The sequence below is a fragment of the Ischnura elegans genome, chromosome 5 (assembly GCF_921293095.1).
Source record: "Ischnura elegans chromosome 5, ioIscEleg1.1, whole genome shotgun sequence".
NCBI classification, from domain to species: Eukaryota; Metazoa; Arthropoda; class Insecta; order Odonata; family Coenagrionidae; genus Ischnura; species Ischnura elegans.
The window spans coordinates 65,225,806-65,246,767 of NC_060250.1; the positions used below are offsets into that span (position 1 = coordinate 65,225,806).

Below are 20,962 nucleotides of genomic sequence, written 5' to 3' on the forward strand. Positions count from 1 at the left end.
GACGTTCCAAAGGGGTGCGGTGAATTAATCACCCAAACCACGGCGGGCACGGCGCCCAAAGTACGATTCGACCAACCCCAAACCCACTCCGTTTCGCGCGCACGACATATCTGCCTCGCAGCCCTCGAGGAAAACCATTCCCACCGCATAACCAACCCCCCCTCACCCTCCGGGCGGAGGAGACAGTGATGTTTTGCGTGATTGAAGGAGCGAGATTACAAGGGCGACACCCCCGCGTCCACACCCTCTCTTGGCTGCGGGCGTCGAGAGAGGAAGTGGCGGCACCCCGCACACCCGCCCACGACGGAACCGACGCCGTCAAAGGGGAGGGAGTCAAATAAAGACAGGGCGTACTGGATGAAAACATGCACCCTTTTCCCCAAACTTAGGAGCCCACGAATCGCGCCGAATGAAGAGAAGGGAGAGAGATAACGTACACGAGCAGCATAGTGTCCAATAGGAATGCGCACGAATTTTTCATGCGACAACTATACATAATGCAAAGGTAAACTACACGTCAAGTAAATCCACTAGCATTTGTATAGTTTGAGATTTCAGGTGAATCGGAAAGCGAACGATAACTGCACAACTTTCAAAACAAGGTGCGATGGCGGATTGCCCATGAAAATTTCACACAAAAAGAATAATTATTTGATATTATAATATATAAATAATGCACTCAACATCAATTGCAATCAGTATCAATCTGAGATTATCAGCAAAATGTTGAGGAGGAGAAGAATAATTAATAATAATATATGATGCGTTATGAAAAAGAGGAAAATACGTTATTGGGATTAAAAACCAACTAAAATCACAGTACAAGGGGACTATTATCTCGTGATTTCTGTTGCTAGTCCCTATCCATGAGTTCTAGGATAACGGCAGATTATTTAAATACGGATTAAAACAATTTGATGGCACACAGAAATTAGCATATTTTACCAGGTAATGCAATTGCTAACTTGGTAGTGCTAAGTTATAACGCATAAAAAATATTAAGCAGGACTAGCTGGCAGTTCAAGCATGTTTCCATTTGATGATATAATCGGATCTTAAAGCTACCGAAAGGAGAAGCTGATAGGATTGCTTTTGAATGGCATTCCTCTCTCAATCCTCTAAAACCCTAGGTTTCACTCCATCCAACCGAAATTTTGGCTCGTAGATAAAGGAGGGTGGCTTGAGATGAAGGGTTGAACGGTGGCAAAAAATTATACGCCCATAAACCCTTCCCCATTCTACCCATTGGGGCGATCTGCGAGGGACTTGGTGACGGATGTAAAAGCATACTCCGTTGCCGGGGCGAGAGGGGGCAAACACAAAAGATGAAAGATCAGGGAGCCGTGCTTCGTCATATGAGCACCAAGTTATTCACCGCGTTACCTGGCTAGGTACATGCGACGACGAAAACTTCATGGTTTCCGGAACATGGAACGACCCGCGGTCCTTTATCAAGTTGATTGTGTCTTAATGCATTCCTAGTGCTCACAGTGCGTGGGTTGCAATCTAGAGACGACGTTATTCCTGGCAATCCCACGACCATTTTCATGGAAAAATTATTTATAAATATGAATTTATAAAAAAAACTTTGGTCTTTAGATGAAAAGCAACATGGTAAACAACCAAAAAACACGACGACATCTTCCATACACAGCAGTCGTTTCCCAAGAATCAAATTTCTTACAGATGTATTAAAAAGAATCTTGGAATATTGTCGACACATAAGGAACAATCAATGCTATATCTTCCGAGAGGAAGTTCTCTCGGCCTTCCTCATCATAGCCTTCCGTATTTAACTGCTTCAAGGAGCTGAGAAATATTTAAATCTTTCCCTCCCTCGTCTGAACCGACAGCACTTCTTTCATCAAGGAATGACGATTTTCAACACTTATCGACACAAGGCTTTAAAGCAAACGTGATGTAAAGATGAGGGGATATTAAGTTCTAAGTTCTTCGATCTCAACACAAACGCGCCCCGCCGAAATATTCCATTCACACGGAGTCAAAACTTAGAGCCATTCGACAAGGATCACGGAAGCAGCACGGCGTAATGGAAAGGGTCTCGTCGAGAGGTCTGATGATAAAAGCACCTTTTATTCCCCCAGCACCTTTGAAGGTGTCCAAACGCACCGCAATCAAGCACCTTAGCTCGTGACTGGGGTGACAGATGCCGTCACCAGGGTAAGAGAAAAAGAACTCCATAGAATGGCGAAAATTGTCGTGGATGGGATAGCTTTATCCTTTCTCGTTTCCCGAAACGCAAGAAAAAGCACTCATCCTCTTTGATAAGACGAAGACAAAGCACATTTTCATAACCACCTCTCACTTTCCGTAAGTTTCTCCATTCGAATGAATGTCCATTAAAATGCCGCGGCATCCATTAGGGTACCTTTTGCTATTGCAAAACCAATAGAAACGAATACAACTAAATATAAATATTTAACACGGAAAACCAAAATTATGAATTTAATTTTAAATACACGCAAAGCACCCAATTTGATAAAGGTTTATTTCAGCAGGAATTCTATATCGCAGCAAGAAGAGATTTTAAATTATTTTATTACTGGTGTTTAGACCGTTTTATTTGTTCATTTAGTTAAGGGAAACATCACAGATACTTTTATGAAAAGATTTGAGCAGATTAACGATTGAATATTAAAAGACTACAGAGCTGAAAAGACTGTTTTAGTATATTTGAAAACACTCTTGGAAAATTATAATTCAGTGGAACTGGTACACCACCATCTCTCTCAGAAAAACTGCCATTTTATAATAAAGTACGACGTAGAACATGTTTACAGACAATAGTTACTGTTAAAATGCACAAATGGGAAACATAAAAGGAACTCTTCGAAAAAGGAGAGCGAAGAACTATACAGTTATTGGTTTTTATACATCTTTATGCACACAATTTTCCCGAAGTTATCCTCTTTTCCTCATAATTCCCCAACTAACCTTCATAAAATGTTCAAGAAAAATACAGTTCATTAGCTACCATTTTGAATTAAATCGAAACATCGATCGGCGTTGAGACTGGAAGGGGGACGAATTACTAATAAGAGGGTTCAAAATACAGTTTGCTTAGTCAAACCAAAGTTTCCAACTACACACTTAGTACATCGAAAATTTCAAATATAGAAAGTGAGGACACTAAACCAACGAAGTATCACCTCAGTCACACACATCATGGGATAAGCTCCGCCAAAAACCCGTGAAACACGCATCGTCTCGGAATGAGAAGGAGAATATGAGAGACTTGTCGAACGTACAATACAAAATCTCCCCAAAAGCGACACCACGCTGAACGCGGGTGAGATCAAAGGGTGCGTGCGAGGGTAAAAAAAAGAGAACCCCAACACGGAGCCGATAAACACGCGAAATATTAAAAAAAAAATAAAAAACAAAAGAAGCACGACACTCAATTTCGCGCGAGCAGCAGGGGAAAGTCCTGTTCCCTCTTTTTTTAATCAAAGGAATCGAGTTTGGGGGAATCAAGATATGAATCAGGAAGGGATTTGCATGCACGGGTTTCCACAATCCGGTTGGGCGTCATAATTACGGTGTCCCCAGCAAGGCACCAAAGGAGAGAGGCGAGGGTGCAGATCTCAGAAAAAAAGCCGCGGCCGCTAGAAGATTGAATGCTGAGCGTCCAAAGCCACAACACACTCTTAACCATTGAGATTGACAACATTCGAGGCGAAGAGATCGGACTAACTATGGCTATCATAAAAAAACTCTGTCCTAAGAGGAGTGATTAATTAATCTTATTCACTCTTGTGTTATGTGCGCAGGATGACCAATATCGGATCAAAAATTTGATCATCACCAATTTCTACCCCATTTTTCTGATATCAATCCTAGCAACACGCCGCATTTTATTATTCGCCCTCGCAATGAAATGTAGATACCGTGGTGAATCGACACAATACATTCCAAAACTCTTCTCGAAAAAAATATACACCGAAGTAAGTGAATTGAAAAGTATTTTAGGACACGCTGATAATAGTTGGAGAGGAAAATATGAACATATCAGGAGGCTCACCACTCACTTTACAATTTTCTTAATATAAAATCGAAGTTTTTTACTTTTTACATTAAAAAGGTGAAATTCCTGTGGTATTTCAAAGTTTTTTTTACTTTACATTGTGTTAATTCGATTTCATGAAGTCACGCCCGAGACAACAAATCATAAAAGCAAAACTCGTCACCTGATTAATAAGATCAAAGCAGATGAAGACCCTGACGTTAGGGAGGCAAACAATCTCAAGAAAAAAACTCCCGCACCTTCCACTCCGCGAAGCATGATTTTGAACGATGATTTCACTCGAAAACTCCGGGAAAAACCAACAAAAAACGCTGAAAGGTCTTGAAAACCCTTAAATACTCGACTAATGACACTAAAAACAAGTATTCTCGAGCAAAATTCCTTCGCAATGCACCCGGAGCGCATTCATAAACCGAGCAGAACTCTATCACCCGGGGCACGATAAAATTCCACCGGCCGCGTCATAAAGAACCAAATCCAAACTGTCGTTTCCTCGCTCTGATGGAGAGGGGCAACACACAACCCTCGACGGAGAGGTGGTGCATGCGAAAATATCTCGACGCACTACGCTACCGTTGAGCGCATCTCAGTCGCGGCGAAACGATTTCGCCGAAGCTGGGAAGCGGGAAAGACGTTGAACACGTATGCAAATTTCCACGCAAAGAAGCTCGTTAATAATCCAAACCATCCCTGGGGCGGGAGGGTGGAAATGGGTAAAAAAACAGCGAGAGACGCCTTCAAAATGAATCCGTGGGGAAAGGAAAATTCCGCCGTAGATGACACGTTCAGACGTTAGGTAAATGGGTGGACGATGAAAGAAGAAGGCTTGAAGAGCTCTGCCGCCTTGTCTTCACGAGCCCCTGAGGTCGACTCTAGGAATGCGAAGAACACTCGCGCGGAGAAGAATTTGCATCCTAGATTTTTTTCTAGAGCTCCCAACCAACCGAGAGAGTCTCATCTTCGCGGAGATCCTGACTCTCGAGTCAAAACGACGCCACTAAAATAGACTAAGCTAGAGAATTCATGCGTTGCCTACGAGTACTGTTCAGTTCCGCCGGTAAACATCTCCCGTTCTGGAGTGAGCGAGTCATTCCTCCAAATGGAATGCTTTATTCAGATTATATTCTCCCTCTAGACCGGTAAACAGCAACCGAGGTAAGAAAAGTACCTGCACGCGTTGTGCTTCCAATTCAAACCATTTCAAAGCACCCATGACCCATATTCTACTTCAATTGGGAAACAAATGAAATCGTGCGCACATTATCATGCGATAACATTCCTAAATTCATGATTTTGAGCATGAAAGATACAATTCTTTGACAGAAGTAAGATCTACAACACAATAATCATTGGAATTGATTATTGACAAAGAACATGCGATTATGTGGCAATATTTCTTTTCCAAAATACATGGTTATAAAACAATAATATTCCTCATTATCCATAGAATACTGAGCCCTATCATTCCACTATGAATCGAAACGATACTAAATTCTGCATTGAAACCTATTAAAAATTAATTACAGTCGGATGAATGAATTTCTGTTGACTTGGAAATTAGTCGAGGTAAAAATGTTAAGGCTATCAACTGTACTAGGAAGAATCCTATGCACACTTTCCACAGTCATCGCAAACTTCAATCTAAACTAACCTAAATATAAGCATCAAACAATGGTTCAAGATATGGAGCCTTCAAGAATAACAGAAAATAATCGTGTTTATTGTTCAAAGAAGTGAAAGGCCAACGCAAGTTGTTGGCACTTCTATACTTAACCATAGTGATACTTTCAGAGAGTGACGAACATGGTGGTCTGAACAGCTTCAAAGACGCGAAGGCATTGACAGAAAAGGTGGCAGAATCCTAAAAGTAGGATAGAGGATTAACTAGGGCAACAATATACTTGGATGACTTCAAAGAATATAATAAGGTCAACGACCAAACATCTCGAGCATTAACTAGCTTTTCATATGATCGTTAATGAAAAAGAAGATCGACAGGGAATTTCACGAACAAATACAATGCTATAGTATCTTTCTCACTCCAAAAAGTTCAAAAATATCACAAACACATTCGATTACAACGACTGCAGTAGTCTTGCGCGAATTGATTTAGCACGACATATTTTCCGTTTTGATTCCTTGTCAACGGGTTTTAATCTCGTGACAATTAATGTAAGGTGGTCACACGAGTAAAATATCGTGATATAAAAGACAGAGCTTAATGACTTCACTTATGAGTCGCCGCGATTATTCTTATTTATCTTCGCTTGAAACACGGACGAGAGAAACCAGACTGGGCAGACCAGGACGACTTTTAAAGCTCTTAATGCGATCACCATGGGGAACCTTGGCTGATATCCCTATTTTTTAACGGCACAGCGCGCTCTGGATGCTACCATCAACCGGTTTAATCTCCGTGGCCATACATAAACAGCCCGAGGAGGTTATAAAGAATAAGCTGAAAATTCACCGCGTCTGACGATTTAAGGGCCGATTGCATATGGATAACATAAGGGGAAAGTTAAAATACTAGAATAAATTCCGCATCAATAAATCTGAAGTATTTTTAGCAAAGGATTAGACAGGGAAGGATAGTAAGGACTCCTAGCAAAAAAATCATTCATAGCAGCGTTAAAGGCTATCATTTTCTAAAACAAGTTTAGAATAAAAGCTATTATTTACGATGCCACTCCTCCAGAAAGTCATAAATCCACAACCCAGGGCCAATCAAAAGTAAATGGCAGATATCTATATGGTCGTAAAATTTATTGTTAGCGCGAAAACTTGACGCACGATAATATTTCCGAGCATTCATCAATAGAGACACCATGTGCTTATTTTAAACTTAATGAATAATGCTACCAATATATTTACGAAAATGACGCGAGTAGAAACAAATAGTAACAGACCGGAATTTTTTTGCACTTCGACTGATGCAAACAGCAGGAGCGAATGTTAATTCCAACTTATTCCAAATTATTTTGCAAGTCTAGGTTAAGAAACAAGTAACATCCGTGTCACATTTTAATCAAAGAATAAATTATTATCCATAAATATTTCCCTACTTGGCAGAGCAAGTTCACATACATATCAACATGAAAAAATTATAGAGTATTAAGTACAAGAGAATACGGCAGAGACTAATATACTCCATTTTTACGGTAAATTTTTGAACGACATGAGTGATGCCGTAAGAAGAAAGGTGTTAAATATGCAAATATGACGAGATAATAGAAGGATTCTCTCCAGTAATTTCCGCGCTGAAATGCACGAATTCATAAGTCGATGCTAAATATTAGCAATCACTCACTCAGAACGCTCTTGCTTTCGCTTATCCGTGAGCATACGGTAAGCGACAACACCGTTATGAAAGAATGAAAAGAGGACATCCGCTTAGCGCCTGCGTCACCCGCAACCCGCAGATCTTTTAGTTACGAAGGGTAGCCTAACTCGCGCCTACTTCTAGGGAACGGATTATAAGGTAACTGGACCGTTCTCTAACGTAAATTTTCGTGAACATGAGTGTATGCTATGAAACTACCCAATATTATCAATAACTGGGTAGGTACATTTTAAAAATTCATTTACAAATTGATTACAATTTAACGCCACTTTTCACATAAGGAAAATCTTTTGCTTATTTTTTTCGTTAATGCTCCAATACTCGTTCCTAGATTGGCCTTGAAGGCATAGGTTCCCATGATTAAAATGTTTAATACCGATTGTTATGGTAATAAATCACGTTATATTCTAACTTTGGGATGAAACTATGAGTCAGAGAAATCACCTTCATGATTAAAAGAAAGTAAGTGTGACTGCCGTTTTCCCTGGGGTATTTTGCCTGAAAGGAACGTTACCGAACAGATAATATGTATTAACTGAATTGACAACACTTATGGAAGGCATAAACTCTGCCCTGTGTTAACATATATCGGTAGTGTCACAACCTCATAATTACAGGAGGTTATTTATTTCAACTACTGTTTCCTATATGATTGTATTATGACACTGCCGAATTGAAATGCAGTGTCGAAAATATATTTTCCACCATAAACAGAGAAACTAAATGATTGAAAACAGAGTTGTTATAATCTTCCATTCTTTCTATCCAACAGAAGTGATGAAAAAATGTATGCAATAAACGACCACACCATTCACGTTAATTTTAAATTCCCAAATGAAGCAGATTTCGTGGGAGAAAAACTCTTCTTCATGAATGGTACGGGAGGCGTTCACAGTGATCTAGATGTCGGCAGTTCAATGTCTTGACAAATTTATACCTTTAAGAGCAACGGTAAATAAAGTATGTGATACTTCCCGAGCGTCATCGCAATACTTATTGGTGAAATTAATCTACGAGTTTGGGAATTGGACAACGGATCGCAAACCGGTAAGAGAGATATAAACTGCCATCAATTTGTCACTGTAAGCGATGAAAAAATCGTAAATGACCCACTTAAAACTGGATATGCATTTCAAACCCAGCGTTATTCACCATCCCTCATTTACTGCAAAATAATTTAATGAAGAAACTCGCAAGCTATCTCGCCTGGAGAACGAAAAATCAATCGCAAAAAATGCAAAACAACGTAAAAGACGTAAATCTTTGAGAAGACTTAGCCTTAATGACAAATTTCTCTCGAACAAATGTTGGCCGACAAGGCGGTAATTTTTGAGGAATTTAATTGCCTTAAGAAAAGTGTACTTTTTAAACTTATGAGATTGAGTAAAAGATGACGCTTCGAAACGAGGATTGCTTAAGGAGTATGAGAGGTGTAAAAATTAACCCCGCAAGGCAGGAGCTGTCCCAACCACCATAATTCTTAATACGCTCAAATTAATCGGCTGTATCCCTAACGTCTCCAATGGAGGCACAGTGCATCATGTGCTAATTAAGCCGTTTTTTGGTGCCACCAAAACAGTTATAAGGGAGTCCGTGCAATAAGGAAACATAGCGTCATCCATAGCCCATCCAAGGCAGTTAAATGCGACACAGCATCGAATTTCATTAGCGGATTGGGCACTAAGGTCATAGTGGCGACATATGGTTCCCGCCGGGAGGGACGCAAATATTCGAACGGTTCTTCCTAATGACTTGTGAGGTTCTCCGACAGATGGAAGACCTTGATGGATCGTGACTGCATCCAACAAGAAGATGCCGAAGGGATAAGGAAGTGAGCAACGCTCAGAAATGGGACACGGAGGTATTGAAGTAGACGGCTTATTCAGCAGTTACAATTTTACTCTCAGGTACCACAATATTTACTCCGACGAAGTTATCTGAACTCATGAGTAGAAACTACTCCAATTCATCGATTAAACACGAGTAACACTTATTCATAGGACATTAAGGAAATCACAGCAAGATGATAACGGCATAGAATGATAACGGAATTACACATAACGTTTGTACAAACAAGTGAAAAGCAAATCCTCCAAAATACAACAGGTATTTATCTCTGCACGGTTATATTTCTAGAGTTCTCTTGTCAAAATATAGACAATTTAATTCTTCCGAATTGATTTCAAGGGATTCTTTTGGGTACCCTTTCGAGCAATGAATTAGGAAACCACATTACTTACACTTTCATCCAGATTTTTCTGCACGTGATTTAGTAGCGTTCGATAGCCTCTACCTTGCGAATAAGAGGTGGGAAAGGAAGGAGAAAGTAGATGAACGTCCGTTTATTATATAGGAAAATAAAGAGAAGGCTTCCATGACCCTACAAGGCTCAAAGTGAAATACCGAAAATTACTCACGGTGAGTATTTGGTTTCTACTAAAATATGTAAAATAAGTCCTCCATGGGATCAATCTCATAAAACCTTTTCCACCAAAATTATCACTGAAAACGTGTCCTAAAATGTTTCCATTAAAAGATTATACCGCGAGGGACGTTATTTCGGAGTCAAGCAACAGCAATACCCTATCTTCATTAGCTATCTGCATTGGTTTGACAGTCTCCTTACAAACATTTTGACTAAGGTGACAGTAGTTGGTGAAATACTATTTGCAGAACGATCTAAATGAAAATATGAATCTCGCATTTTGGCGGAAAGAAAAGGACTAATAAATATTAATTAATACAAAATTCGACATGATTTTACAATATATAAAAAAAAACCATCATGACAGCAAACCCATTTTTACACGAATATCGTTGTGGCAGTAACTTAGTCAAACATCTGCAGCGATCTCACAAGATTATTGATAGGATTGCAGCAACCGCGCTAGAGGGGAGTAGTAGAAGCAAGGGGGTGAACGAAGATGGAAGCACAGTTGACGTCGCAGAATCGGTGGTTAGTTTCGATGTGGTCATGGGGCTGGGAAGGGGGGGAGAGGAGGGGGTCCTTACTCACCCGAGTGGTAGCGGCTCTCGTTACGCGTGAGCCTTCGTCGCTGGGCCCGACGCTTGGCCCTGGACGCGGGGCTGCTGCCCATGGAGCCCCCGTCGCCACCGCTGCCTCCTCCGCCGTAGCCACTGCCGCCTCCGCCGCGGCCTCCGCTCCCATAGACACCGCCAACGCCGCCACCGGACAGCGAGGCTGCTCAGGGGGAAGGGTCAGGGGGCAGGGGTTTTCATTCCGTGGACAAGGATCCGTGTTGTGTGTGAGCATGAGTTCCATTATTTGCGTGTATTTGTGGGCGGAGTTTTTGGGTATTTGGGAAATATTTGTGCGTGTGTTGGTATGTTTACGAGGAGAGGGAGGAGTGGAGGTAGGGGGGACAGGAAGACAACGAGGCGAAACTTCTTTATAGCCTTAATCCTTCCGTAAGAGCGGTTTTTGTTTTTGGGCGCTTAATAATATACGCGGGACCCCTAAGAGGCAGGAGCTGACGAGGGGATATACACTACACCCCTGTATCGAGCTCCTTCAACTCCGGGGAAAATTATAATAATAAAACCAAATAAAAAATAACCCTCCATCCAAAACCTTACCTTCTGGAAATGATCACCCGAAGAAAGGCAAAAAGTGACCGAAGGAAGATGGATACATAAAGATAATATTGAAAGTACACCGAACTAACATACATGTAAAACGAATAGGGAATACACAAACATGCTTCGACAAGAGAGCGAGCTGTGCCACAATAGTACAGAAAATACACAGAAATAATAAGAGCAGGCAAACCACCAAATGCGACCGAGAACAGTACCAGCGTGCAACTCGGGGCAAGTAAATATAAATAAAGGTATCACAGAAAAGATTAACAATCAAGCAACGACGAGAAGTCTGAACTAAACAACCATGCGTGACGGTGCGCACAACCTGACAACAAAACGGTACATGTCTTAAGGTTGGCTGGGTAGTGAGAAGGTGAGGGAATATTAAAACAACCATCCGTAGATACCGAGCGGGAACCAACCACCAAATACACCGAGAGGCAAGGATGAAGAGACAGACAAAAAGAGTGCACCAACACACGATACGAGTACCGATATGAACCCGGAATAGAAAGACGTCAACCTTTTGTCCCGACAGATTAAAAAAAGACATTAAGTGCTCGGAGGATACATTTACAAAAGGGTTAAGACAGTGCGCGTTAAACATATGAGAAAACGGAATAAAATATAATAGAGACATAAAGGAGAGTGAAGTTATATGATAATGCATCTTTCATGAACATGAAGGAGAAATGGGGGGAAAATGTTAGTAAACAGTCACAGAGCAAGGCGCGGGAACCGGTCCCCAAAGAGATAAACTACTAGAGAGGTTGACTACTGAGAGTAGACCATGGTGCGCTTCATGAACCGTGACATCAAGAGATACGTAAATAAGAACATGCGGGGATTGAGAGACCTCGACCGTAGAAGTATTCAACACTTCAATCAAAACCATCCACCACATTTATATACTACGCTCAAAATTACAGTAGCCACCTCGTGCAGCGTTCATACGTGCATAAATTATGAGACGCAACGTCATTTGAGTAAATTTTACGACACTCATGTCATCAAACTGCCTTCTTTTCGAGCACTTTGAATATTCTACCTAAGGCTCTCGGTAGGAACATCAAATCTCCGTGACTCCATAATGAAGGTTTTCCACCTCTTCTGCTTAAAACAAAACTATTCCTCGACGTTCTGAGAGTGAAAATTTCCATTCTAGCAAACACAGCAAAATAAAAAAATGACTAAATTCCAAAAAAATAGCCATAGAAATTTCTAAAAGACTGCTGTTAAAAACATATAAAAAGAATGAAAGATATAAATAAAGCGAAAGGTTATAAAAGCTAGGCCTATACAAAACGAGCAAAAAATATGCGAGAAAAGAGAAGGAAAAGGCATTAAAAAAGATTAAAAAACACGGGTGAGGCTTAATCTGCTCACTCTACGCTCATAAAACTGAAACGCTAATATTTTGTAGTGAGGCCATGCAAACCACCTCAAAGCATACCTATTTAAAAATATCGATAAAAATTAATAATTAAAACAAGGAACGCATTGAAAATATTTAACATAACGAGCTCGAACGAAAAGGCATGAATAGATCCTCTCTGAGGAGAATGAAAAAAAAAACCACGAAGGGGGAAAGAAAATATTTTAAGGCACTTCATACTACCTGGAGGTCTATTTCTGAACCCTTTTTTCGAAGACCTCTCGCCAGCAAAATCCTGGTAACTACTGTAACGCCGATGAGAAGGGCAAACGGTCCAGATATAGGAATTGAAAGAGAAATAGAAAGATGGCACGGAAAATGAGTAAGTAAAGCGAGCAAGAGCTTCTTCAAAAAAAAGCTACCTGAATGGTATCTCTTCTCATTGTGGGTGACCCTCCTTTGGGTTTTCTTGGCACGTGGTGGCTGCTGACGGCTGCTTACGGGAGGAGGTACTCCACCAGGGCCTTAAGGGCAGACGCAGGACACGTGGGTAAGGCGGTGGTTGTGATGAAGAGGAGTGGAGTGGAAGTTGGGATTGACGGTTCAGATGAAAAAGGTTGGTATCGTCAGAATGAATGATTAGGTAGCGAGTTAGAGGGATAAAAAGAGAAAGAGAAAGCGAGAAAGAAATGCTATGAGTGATTGAAATGTTAGGAGCGTGATAATGGCATCTAAATTAATGAGCATGAAACGGGAACTAACTATAATTTCCAAGGAGGTTCGTCTAAGACTGGGATTGGATAGGCAGAATTAATGATGAGGTATGCAATAGGCACTTTGGTCCTCAGGATAAAATAATCTTGTCAAAGATGAATTGATAGGACGACCTCAAAGCGACAGATAGCTTCAGAATAAGGTCAGAAAAATGCGATTAGAATACAGTGACGTCGCCTTCCTCTGAACGCTACGGTAAGCAACTCCGATGTCTTGAAACATCAAACTGTAATTATCTGTGAATTTTATTATTATATCCACATAATACCTACCAAAATTATCTCATAAATCAAGAAAGGACGAAATAATAACCCTTATTAAAACTTCAAAAAAGTGCGACACATAAAAGGAGAAAATTCCAATAATAAGTTTGCTCTTTGCACAGGAATTTCTACCTCAAACTAAGTATTACAAATTTTATGAAAAGAAAATATTAGGCCACATAATTACATTCCCAATTAGTCCCAATGAACTTCAACTGTTCCACAACTTAATTTAGCCCATTCACAATGCAACAAGTTTATCGTTGAGTAGAAAACGTTATTCAATCCGTAAGTTAGTTAAGGCAATAATTATTAAGACACAGATTTTAGAAAATGATTAGTCAAAAAATTATTGTGTAACTTATTCTGGCAAGACATGTTACTTATCTAACAGATATCATTCACGGAAGTCATAAGTTTCTATTAAGTGACATATAATTGTAAGTCAAGAACATAGGAAATGGGACTGTTACGGCTAACCCTTTGTTAACCACAATTAGCCGAAATATATGTTTGTTAATGGAAAAAAATGTTAAAACAGGCTTATGAAGATTACAACGCCCATGAATTGAACGATATTCTTTAAAACAAACATAATCAAATACACACTAACTAATATCATCACTTGGTGAATACAACTCCCTTATTCTTCGTAAATCTAAGTAAGAAACCGTTCAACATTTTAGGCTAAAATGCATGTGAAGAATAATTAGGGAATCTATGAATTACAAACGATACAAAGGATATAAAACACTGACTCATTCACTCATCTATTTGAAATTCATAGGCAATTTTATAAATGTTTACTTAGATTTTGATACAAAGATGTGTATATCTTGATACTGGGACATATTGCCCACAGACTTCAGGAATTGAATGTTCAAACCACAGAAAAAAACAGATATCAGAGAATAATTTTAACATCAAGACAATTCTTATTCATAATTAATTCTACATTAGTAAAGGAATTGGAACGAGCTCGTAAGCCAGGTTAAAGAGGGTCTCTCGGCTGGTGAAAAAAATAAATTTATAAAACAGATATTTGAACCTATACAATGCTTCTACAAAGATTTACGTAGAGATATTAGCATTGCAATTCAAGCCATCACAAAGATTTCACTCCGAAACCTCTCCTGATGTAAGCGACAGGCAAGGCGGTGCTCCACGTGCGTAATTACGGATCAGAGGCAGAAATAGGAGTTTATGACCCAGTTTACGCCAACCTCAACGCCACCTACACGCCAGGAAAGAGAGATGTAACAAAATGGGTCAATCGATGAAACGCGAAACTCTACTATTTCCAGAGAGAGGTGATTTTCTCATAAATGTTTGACGGGAATAACACGACAGACGAAATGAGCGTTCGCTTGCTCCGAAGTTAACAGTCGAGATGGATCAATTATAACTGTGTTGCACTGCTAATACCAGGGCTTCCCTGGGAGGGTAGTATTCATTAGACCGAGGATAGGTCCCCGAAAAATATACACAACACAATAAGGCTGGGAAACAGGGCGGCCATGGGTGATTCCTAAAGTCTCAGACGATTCCTTAAGCCTGAAACACGAGTTCATTTTTTCCATCCCTTCATAGGGATAGCTCCAGCAATACCTCCATTAGTGAAATAAATGAATGTTTCACGCGATCACTTTTCGCGATGGCTCGAGGGATGGAAATAGAATCCCTTTCTCCATCACTCCTCACGTCCCGTTTTCCATCGCCGAAATCATCGGCTGGCATCGTCCTACAGCCAATCAGAACGCACGGCCGCTAACAGCGAATGAAACACCGTGCTGGGATTTTAATTGAATGACAATTATAAATACGGAGAGTGACGGAAGAGGATATGGAAAAACGTACGAAAAACGATATATTGTGCGAATGTATGTAATTGTTATGCGTTTCTAAAAGGAAGTTAGTTACCATGTGTACTAGTTCAGTGTGCATGTATGTCACTGGAATATCACAATTGAATGCAAACGATAAGAAAAAATATCAATGATTTCAACGAAAGAAATTTATTTGTCATGTATTGATAGCACCAGTCCTGTATAAACAGTGTATGTATTATGGTGGCCCCAAAACGATTTCACAAGGGTTCCTATATATTCCACCATTCTTAAAGGGGTTTCTATTGTAATGTAATTGCATATGAGTGGAATAAAGTTATATTATTATTAAAATAGGGACGCTGGGAATGATCGCGTGATTCAGAAAATGATGGACCGACCACTATACTTGGTCTATGAAAACCTATCCCTGGCGCTACCATTATGAGGGACTAAAATAATGATCTTGTGATTCATGCTGTAGCAATCTATTGGTTGAGTCAGGAGTATTGGAACAGAGCAAATTAATTTCACTATTCAACTTTGCCTGCCCCCCATTTCCTCACTCATTTCTCTTTCTCTTCGGCCTCAGTCGAAAGGGAAGTAATGTAAAGAAAAATTCGGAGAGCAATCCACACTCAAAATACTGCGGAATGCGTATTCATCGCAGGAGTAGGGGAAATGATCTCTCAAACATCCACGAATAATATAAAAGAGGATCCTAAATGTCGTCTCTAAATGTGTTGCCAACCACCGCGCTTTTAATTGGGTTTACAAAAGTCACCACTCGCTGACCGACAAAGTGATCCGAGTTTCACGGGGAAATTAGATAAAATTAGCGGTCTTAATTGAAATTTATACACATGATAATGCGATCCATCAAATTCATACAAGATAAATGCTAATCCTTGGACTCGCAAACACTGTACTGAAAATATTGAAAAAAGTAGATCGCATTGCACTCATCACTGCGCCGCCGACATTTTTGAAAACCGATTAAAATGTGACCGAAGTGGCAACAGAAATCACCCCCACCCCCTATGGAATGGAATTGGGCCTCCTCTATTCAGTACCCTTGCAAATATCTAAAGAAAAATAGACTCGAATCTAGTCGAGGAGAATGTGCACGGGTATGAGGAAGCAACACCGGCTGGCTTGCATCCTCAACCGTCAGCGCGAGCACGCTAGTTCGGGGCGAGTGATAAGAGATGGCGCAGCGGTAGCGCTCTGGAGGAAAACGCGCCCTCGATGGGTGACCAAACACAATTTTCGAAGAATAAGAACCTGTTGGTAAGAACGTAGGAGAAAGGGTACGATCCAAGCCGATATAATTTATATTTATTTAACCATTACCAAACTGTAAAAGTAACCGATTCCACTACGGCGGAAGCTAAATACCAACAACAGCATATTTTTTATTTTTTTTTAAATTTTTATTCCCGAACCACCGAATACAGCTCTCACAGGCCATTTGATATCGGGGTATTTAACATATTCAACAATTGCACGTAACGAACATCCATGCCCTAGAGAGGAGTAACTTACCCAGGCGGGACTCGAACCCGCGACCTCTTGTTTAGCAGGTGAGGACTTTACCCCGCCGCCACCGAGGCCAGCAATACAGTTCAGTTCTTCAACCTTCTTCCGGTCTATATCCCAACAAATAACTACAGTTTCACCACTAGTCCATCCAACACGGCGATCTACGACCGATAGGACCCGTAATGAAGCATCAAATCAGTAGTGAGGTAATACGTTAAAGTTATCACATTCGAGACCCAGAATTATGTTGAAAGCGGTCGACTCTACATGCCTTAAAAATTTCGCCATGGTTCCGAACGCCTTAAAGCAATATATGCGAAAAAGGGTGACCTCATAAAAAATATATAAACCAAGAGAGAGGAGTCATTCAAAATAAGTGAATTAACACTGGATTAAATTAATGTAACCTTTTTACAAGAAAAGCAGGTTTTAGCAAATGAAATATTCGAATAAAATATACAATAAGGGTAACAATAAAAAGTTACCTTTTGGTACCTTTTCACACGATTTATTCAATACGACCGGTTTCGTCGCAGAGGCGACATCATCAGGTACAGAAATCGTTATATTAACAGTTATTTTGTTGCTGTTTATCTGGTTGCTATTACGCGTTGGTAGGGGAGGGTTGCGTTGGGATTGGAGCGTTACTCAGCCTCAGGAGAATTTTCAAGAGGGGGGAATAGTTGATAAAAATATTATACCCTCCCCTACCAACGCGTAATAGCAACCAGATAAACAGCAACAAAATAACTGTTAATATAACGATTTCTCTACCTGATGATGTCGCCTCTGCGACGAAACCGGTCGTATTGAATAAATCGTGTGAAAAGCACCATAACTTTTTATTGTTCAAAATGGATTTTCACAAGGTAAAGCAAGAAACAATGGAGTTCAATAAGGGTAAAGTCACTGGTGAAGTATTACGTAAAAATATCAGTTCTACGTAGTAAAATTCAGGAAAAAAGACTGATTGAGCGTGAGTGATGCTTCCTTTGATTTATTTATTCCCATACTACCGAACACAGCACATATTGGCCATTTTACATCGGGGTGTTCAACAAATTTAATGATTACACGCATACGAAAAACCATGCAATGGATAGGAGCAACCTACCCACGCGGGACTCGAGCCCCCGACTTCTTGTTTGGCAGGCGAGGACTTTACACTGCCACCATCGAGACGGGCAAAAGAATTGGCACACGAAAAAAAATCGACCCCGGCTTAAAAACACTGGGTCCCATATTTTGTTGACAGCATTTCGTAAACCTTAAAAATCCTAAACGACCAATCACGCACCCGACGAGCATCGCAAAATCCTACGCCGTGACTCTGTCACGACCCAAGCACGACGGGCATCGGACGGAGGGATTCCACGGGAGGAAGGTTGGCGGATAGGGCGAATGAAAAAAGAACACCCGCGTCCGCCGGCGTGGATGCAGGGTCGACGGATATCAGCAGACGGCGACTGCGTCCGGTTCGGGGCGAATCACGCGCAGGGCAGACCGTGACCTCTGCGGAGAGACGCAAAAAGTTGCAGTGGCAATTGCAAGGATCGAGATTGTGCTCTCGGCGATTTTTTTTCAGCGGAGGAAATGCCAGTTTAACCACGCCGGAAGGTGAAAAAAAACTACAGCACTACTACAGCAGAAGATTGGCAAAAAGGCAGCAACGATGTAATCCCTAAACTCCATGCAACGGAATGGTGATCGCCGTACACCGTATTCGGGACAAGCTAAAGCTGGGTGCGCCACGCTTAGAAGGACCTAGAATCATGTTCTCTATATTATTATTAGTATTAAAGAATTCTATCGATTAAGGTAGATTTCCACGGAGTAGCCTATCCTTCCTTCATGGACGTGTTTCCCTCTTCAATTCGCAATAAGGTATACTTCCTTTCATACTATCTAACAATCCTATTCTCTTCCTCCCTCCCCCCCTCGTTTACCCAACATTCTACCCTCCAAGAGTGCCTCCAACACCCCCTTGTCTAAATAGGAAAATTACGGAACTTTCAACCAGAGCGAATTCTATTTTCAAGTTCAGAATAGCTAATAGAATCTTTGAGGGTAATGACTGAGCAACCAAACAGCAGTCGATCAAGAACTAAATTAATAGGTTAAAAATAGGTCACAAAAAGTATTTTCTGGTACTCTCCTCGCGTACCGTAAGCGTCGTGGAAAGCTTTTCGGGTTTTGGACCGCATCAATATCGACTTGGCAGCCGATGTCGATTTCCATCAACCCTGAGGATGGAAAATGACTGAGTTTTCGAAATGTTGGCAGTGATGTCATCACTGACTACGTGAAAAACCCGAACAGCCTTCCCCTAGGAGAAAACATGTTAACAACGCCGATAATTCCAGACAAGACCAATCAACTCACACATCACCTCATTCTCAGAAACACTTCATGAATTGCACAAATCATTAATACGCTTACTAATGCATTCTGAAGCGACAAAATGCAAAAAAAAAACACCCTCAGCTGTTTTCGCTTGAGCCGATGAATAAAATAGAACCAACGCCCCACTTCGGGCATCCCTTACTACACTCAAGGCCTAAAAAAAAAGCAAAAAAATTATGCGAGAGAATACTGGAATCCAGGCGAAGGTGAGCATTAAAAATAAAACGAAGAACACGCACTTTTCGAGCTATTTTCGCCGCCAGGATGTTACACTACCTGGATGACTGAACGCTTACACATCGAGGGGGAGGTTATTTGAGAGAGAATACGTTTTCTTTCGAGGAAAAAAAATGCATAAAAATAAAAAGAACGGCGCAAAAACCTTTCACGTGGAAAACGACTTCTACCCGGCCACCGCCGAATTCACACGCTTCCCCGAGTTTACTCACGGAGGAGGAGTGAAGGGTTAGCGGCCGAAAGGGACAAAAGACTGACAGATGAACGTCGGACTTTGGTCTTACTCCGCTCCCTCGCATTCTCGGTCCATTCGAGGGAACCGAAGCAGAGCAGGGCCACAAGGGAAGCATGAGCGGAGTGAGGGAAGGCCGTGAAGTTACCCCCCACGGAACTTCACGACTCTCCCCCCCAAAAAACCTCACCCCCCCTTTTTCCCACGCCGCCACCTCCTCGACCCCCACCTACGAATCTCGTTCCTTGTGTACATTCAAGTAATCAGCGTAATTATCGCACTGTATACTGTCAAGCGTACACGTCGGCCTCGATATCGCATCCCATATTACGCTGATGAGGTGACTTTCGAGTAAATAGGGCCCAAAAACACCATTGTAAGAGTACGCATCACTTCCGCTCGTATTTTGTCTTGTTTTCCTCACGTACTAAACCCCTGCCAAACACTGTAGAGGTGGCTCGCAGAGTCTAATGTAGATGTAAACTTACACTATCACTTTGAAATTGCCAGGGTATATATTGTAAACCTCATGTGTCCAGCGTGTATAGTCTGACGGTCAACCCAATAGGTGCTAAGTGTAATTTCAACGTGTTTCTTAAGTTGCCATGCACCTTCAAGTTTTGCAAAAACCGTATCAATATTCGTATTGCATTAATATTTTTGACATATTCAAGCATCGCCATAAGAGACTATGAAAACTTTGAAAGTTCTATTGAATTACGAAAACAGCAAGGAAGGACATTTTTGGACGATAAGTAATGTTTTAGAATTTTTTATTCTATGAAAGTGACATTTTAGCCATATTTCACGGTGATATATTGAGTGTTGTTTAAGAAGGATGCTTTCCAGAAGGATTCTACCAGATCTTTAATACTGATATTCGAAACGGAATTGAAAAATTTCACACAAAATGTTTATAGCAAAGAAACTACACGTTTATGGTATTCTCTTGAATGAATGCTTTAAGACGTTCTCCAAAAGGTTATGACTTCCACGTAGCAGAAATTAAGGCAAGTTATTTTCCTACTGGTTAACCTCGCTGGCAGTTATAAACACAGGCGTAATTATAAGCCAAATGGAAACAAAACTTCGCGTTGTTCCGCAATAAAAACAATGCTATGCTCTGTTTACATTCCACTAAAAATATAGCATTTCCACAGAGAGACGTTGACGGTGTTGCTTCAAAACTAAAGGAGTTTTGCTAGAAGATAAATACTGAACATGAATTCTGATGTCTCAATGCCTCCGCTTGCTAAATGTGCTCGATGATTTTTAAATTCCGCGTACGCAATCACTGGGTGACATCCTTCCGCACAAGG

The 20,962-nt window shown here is 40.8% G+C and overlaps 1 protein-coding gene across 7 annotated transcripts in view; it reads right to left on the reverse strand.

Annotated features, from left to right (window-relative positions):
- LOC124158987 (disco-interacting protein 2) overlaps positions 1 to 20,962 on the reverse strand; it is a 470,427-nt gene that overhangs the window by 86,677 nt on the left and 362,788 nt on the right. For 3 of the 7 annotated variants that reach the window (XM_046534441.1, XM_046534443.1, XM_046534440.1), the window contains exons 3-4: positions 12,789 to 12,890; positions 10,405 to 10,590 (exon numbers count right to left, since the gene is read on the reverse strand). The exons of 1 other annotated variant lie outside the window; for it this stretch is intronic. In XM_046534441.1, coding sequence (XP_046390397.1) covers positions 10,405 to 10,590; positions 12,789 to 12,890 — 288 coding nt within the window. The remainder of the gene's footprint in view (positions 1 to 10,404; positions 10,591 to 12,788; positions 12,891 to 20,962) is intronic. 3 more of the 7 variants (XM_046534447.1, XM_046534445.1, XM_046534444.1) reach the window with 2 other exon arrangements.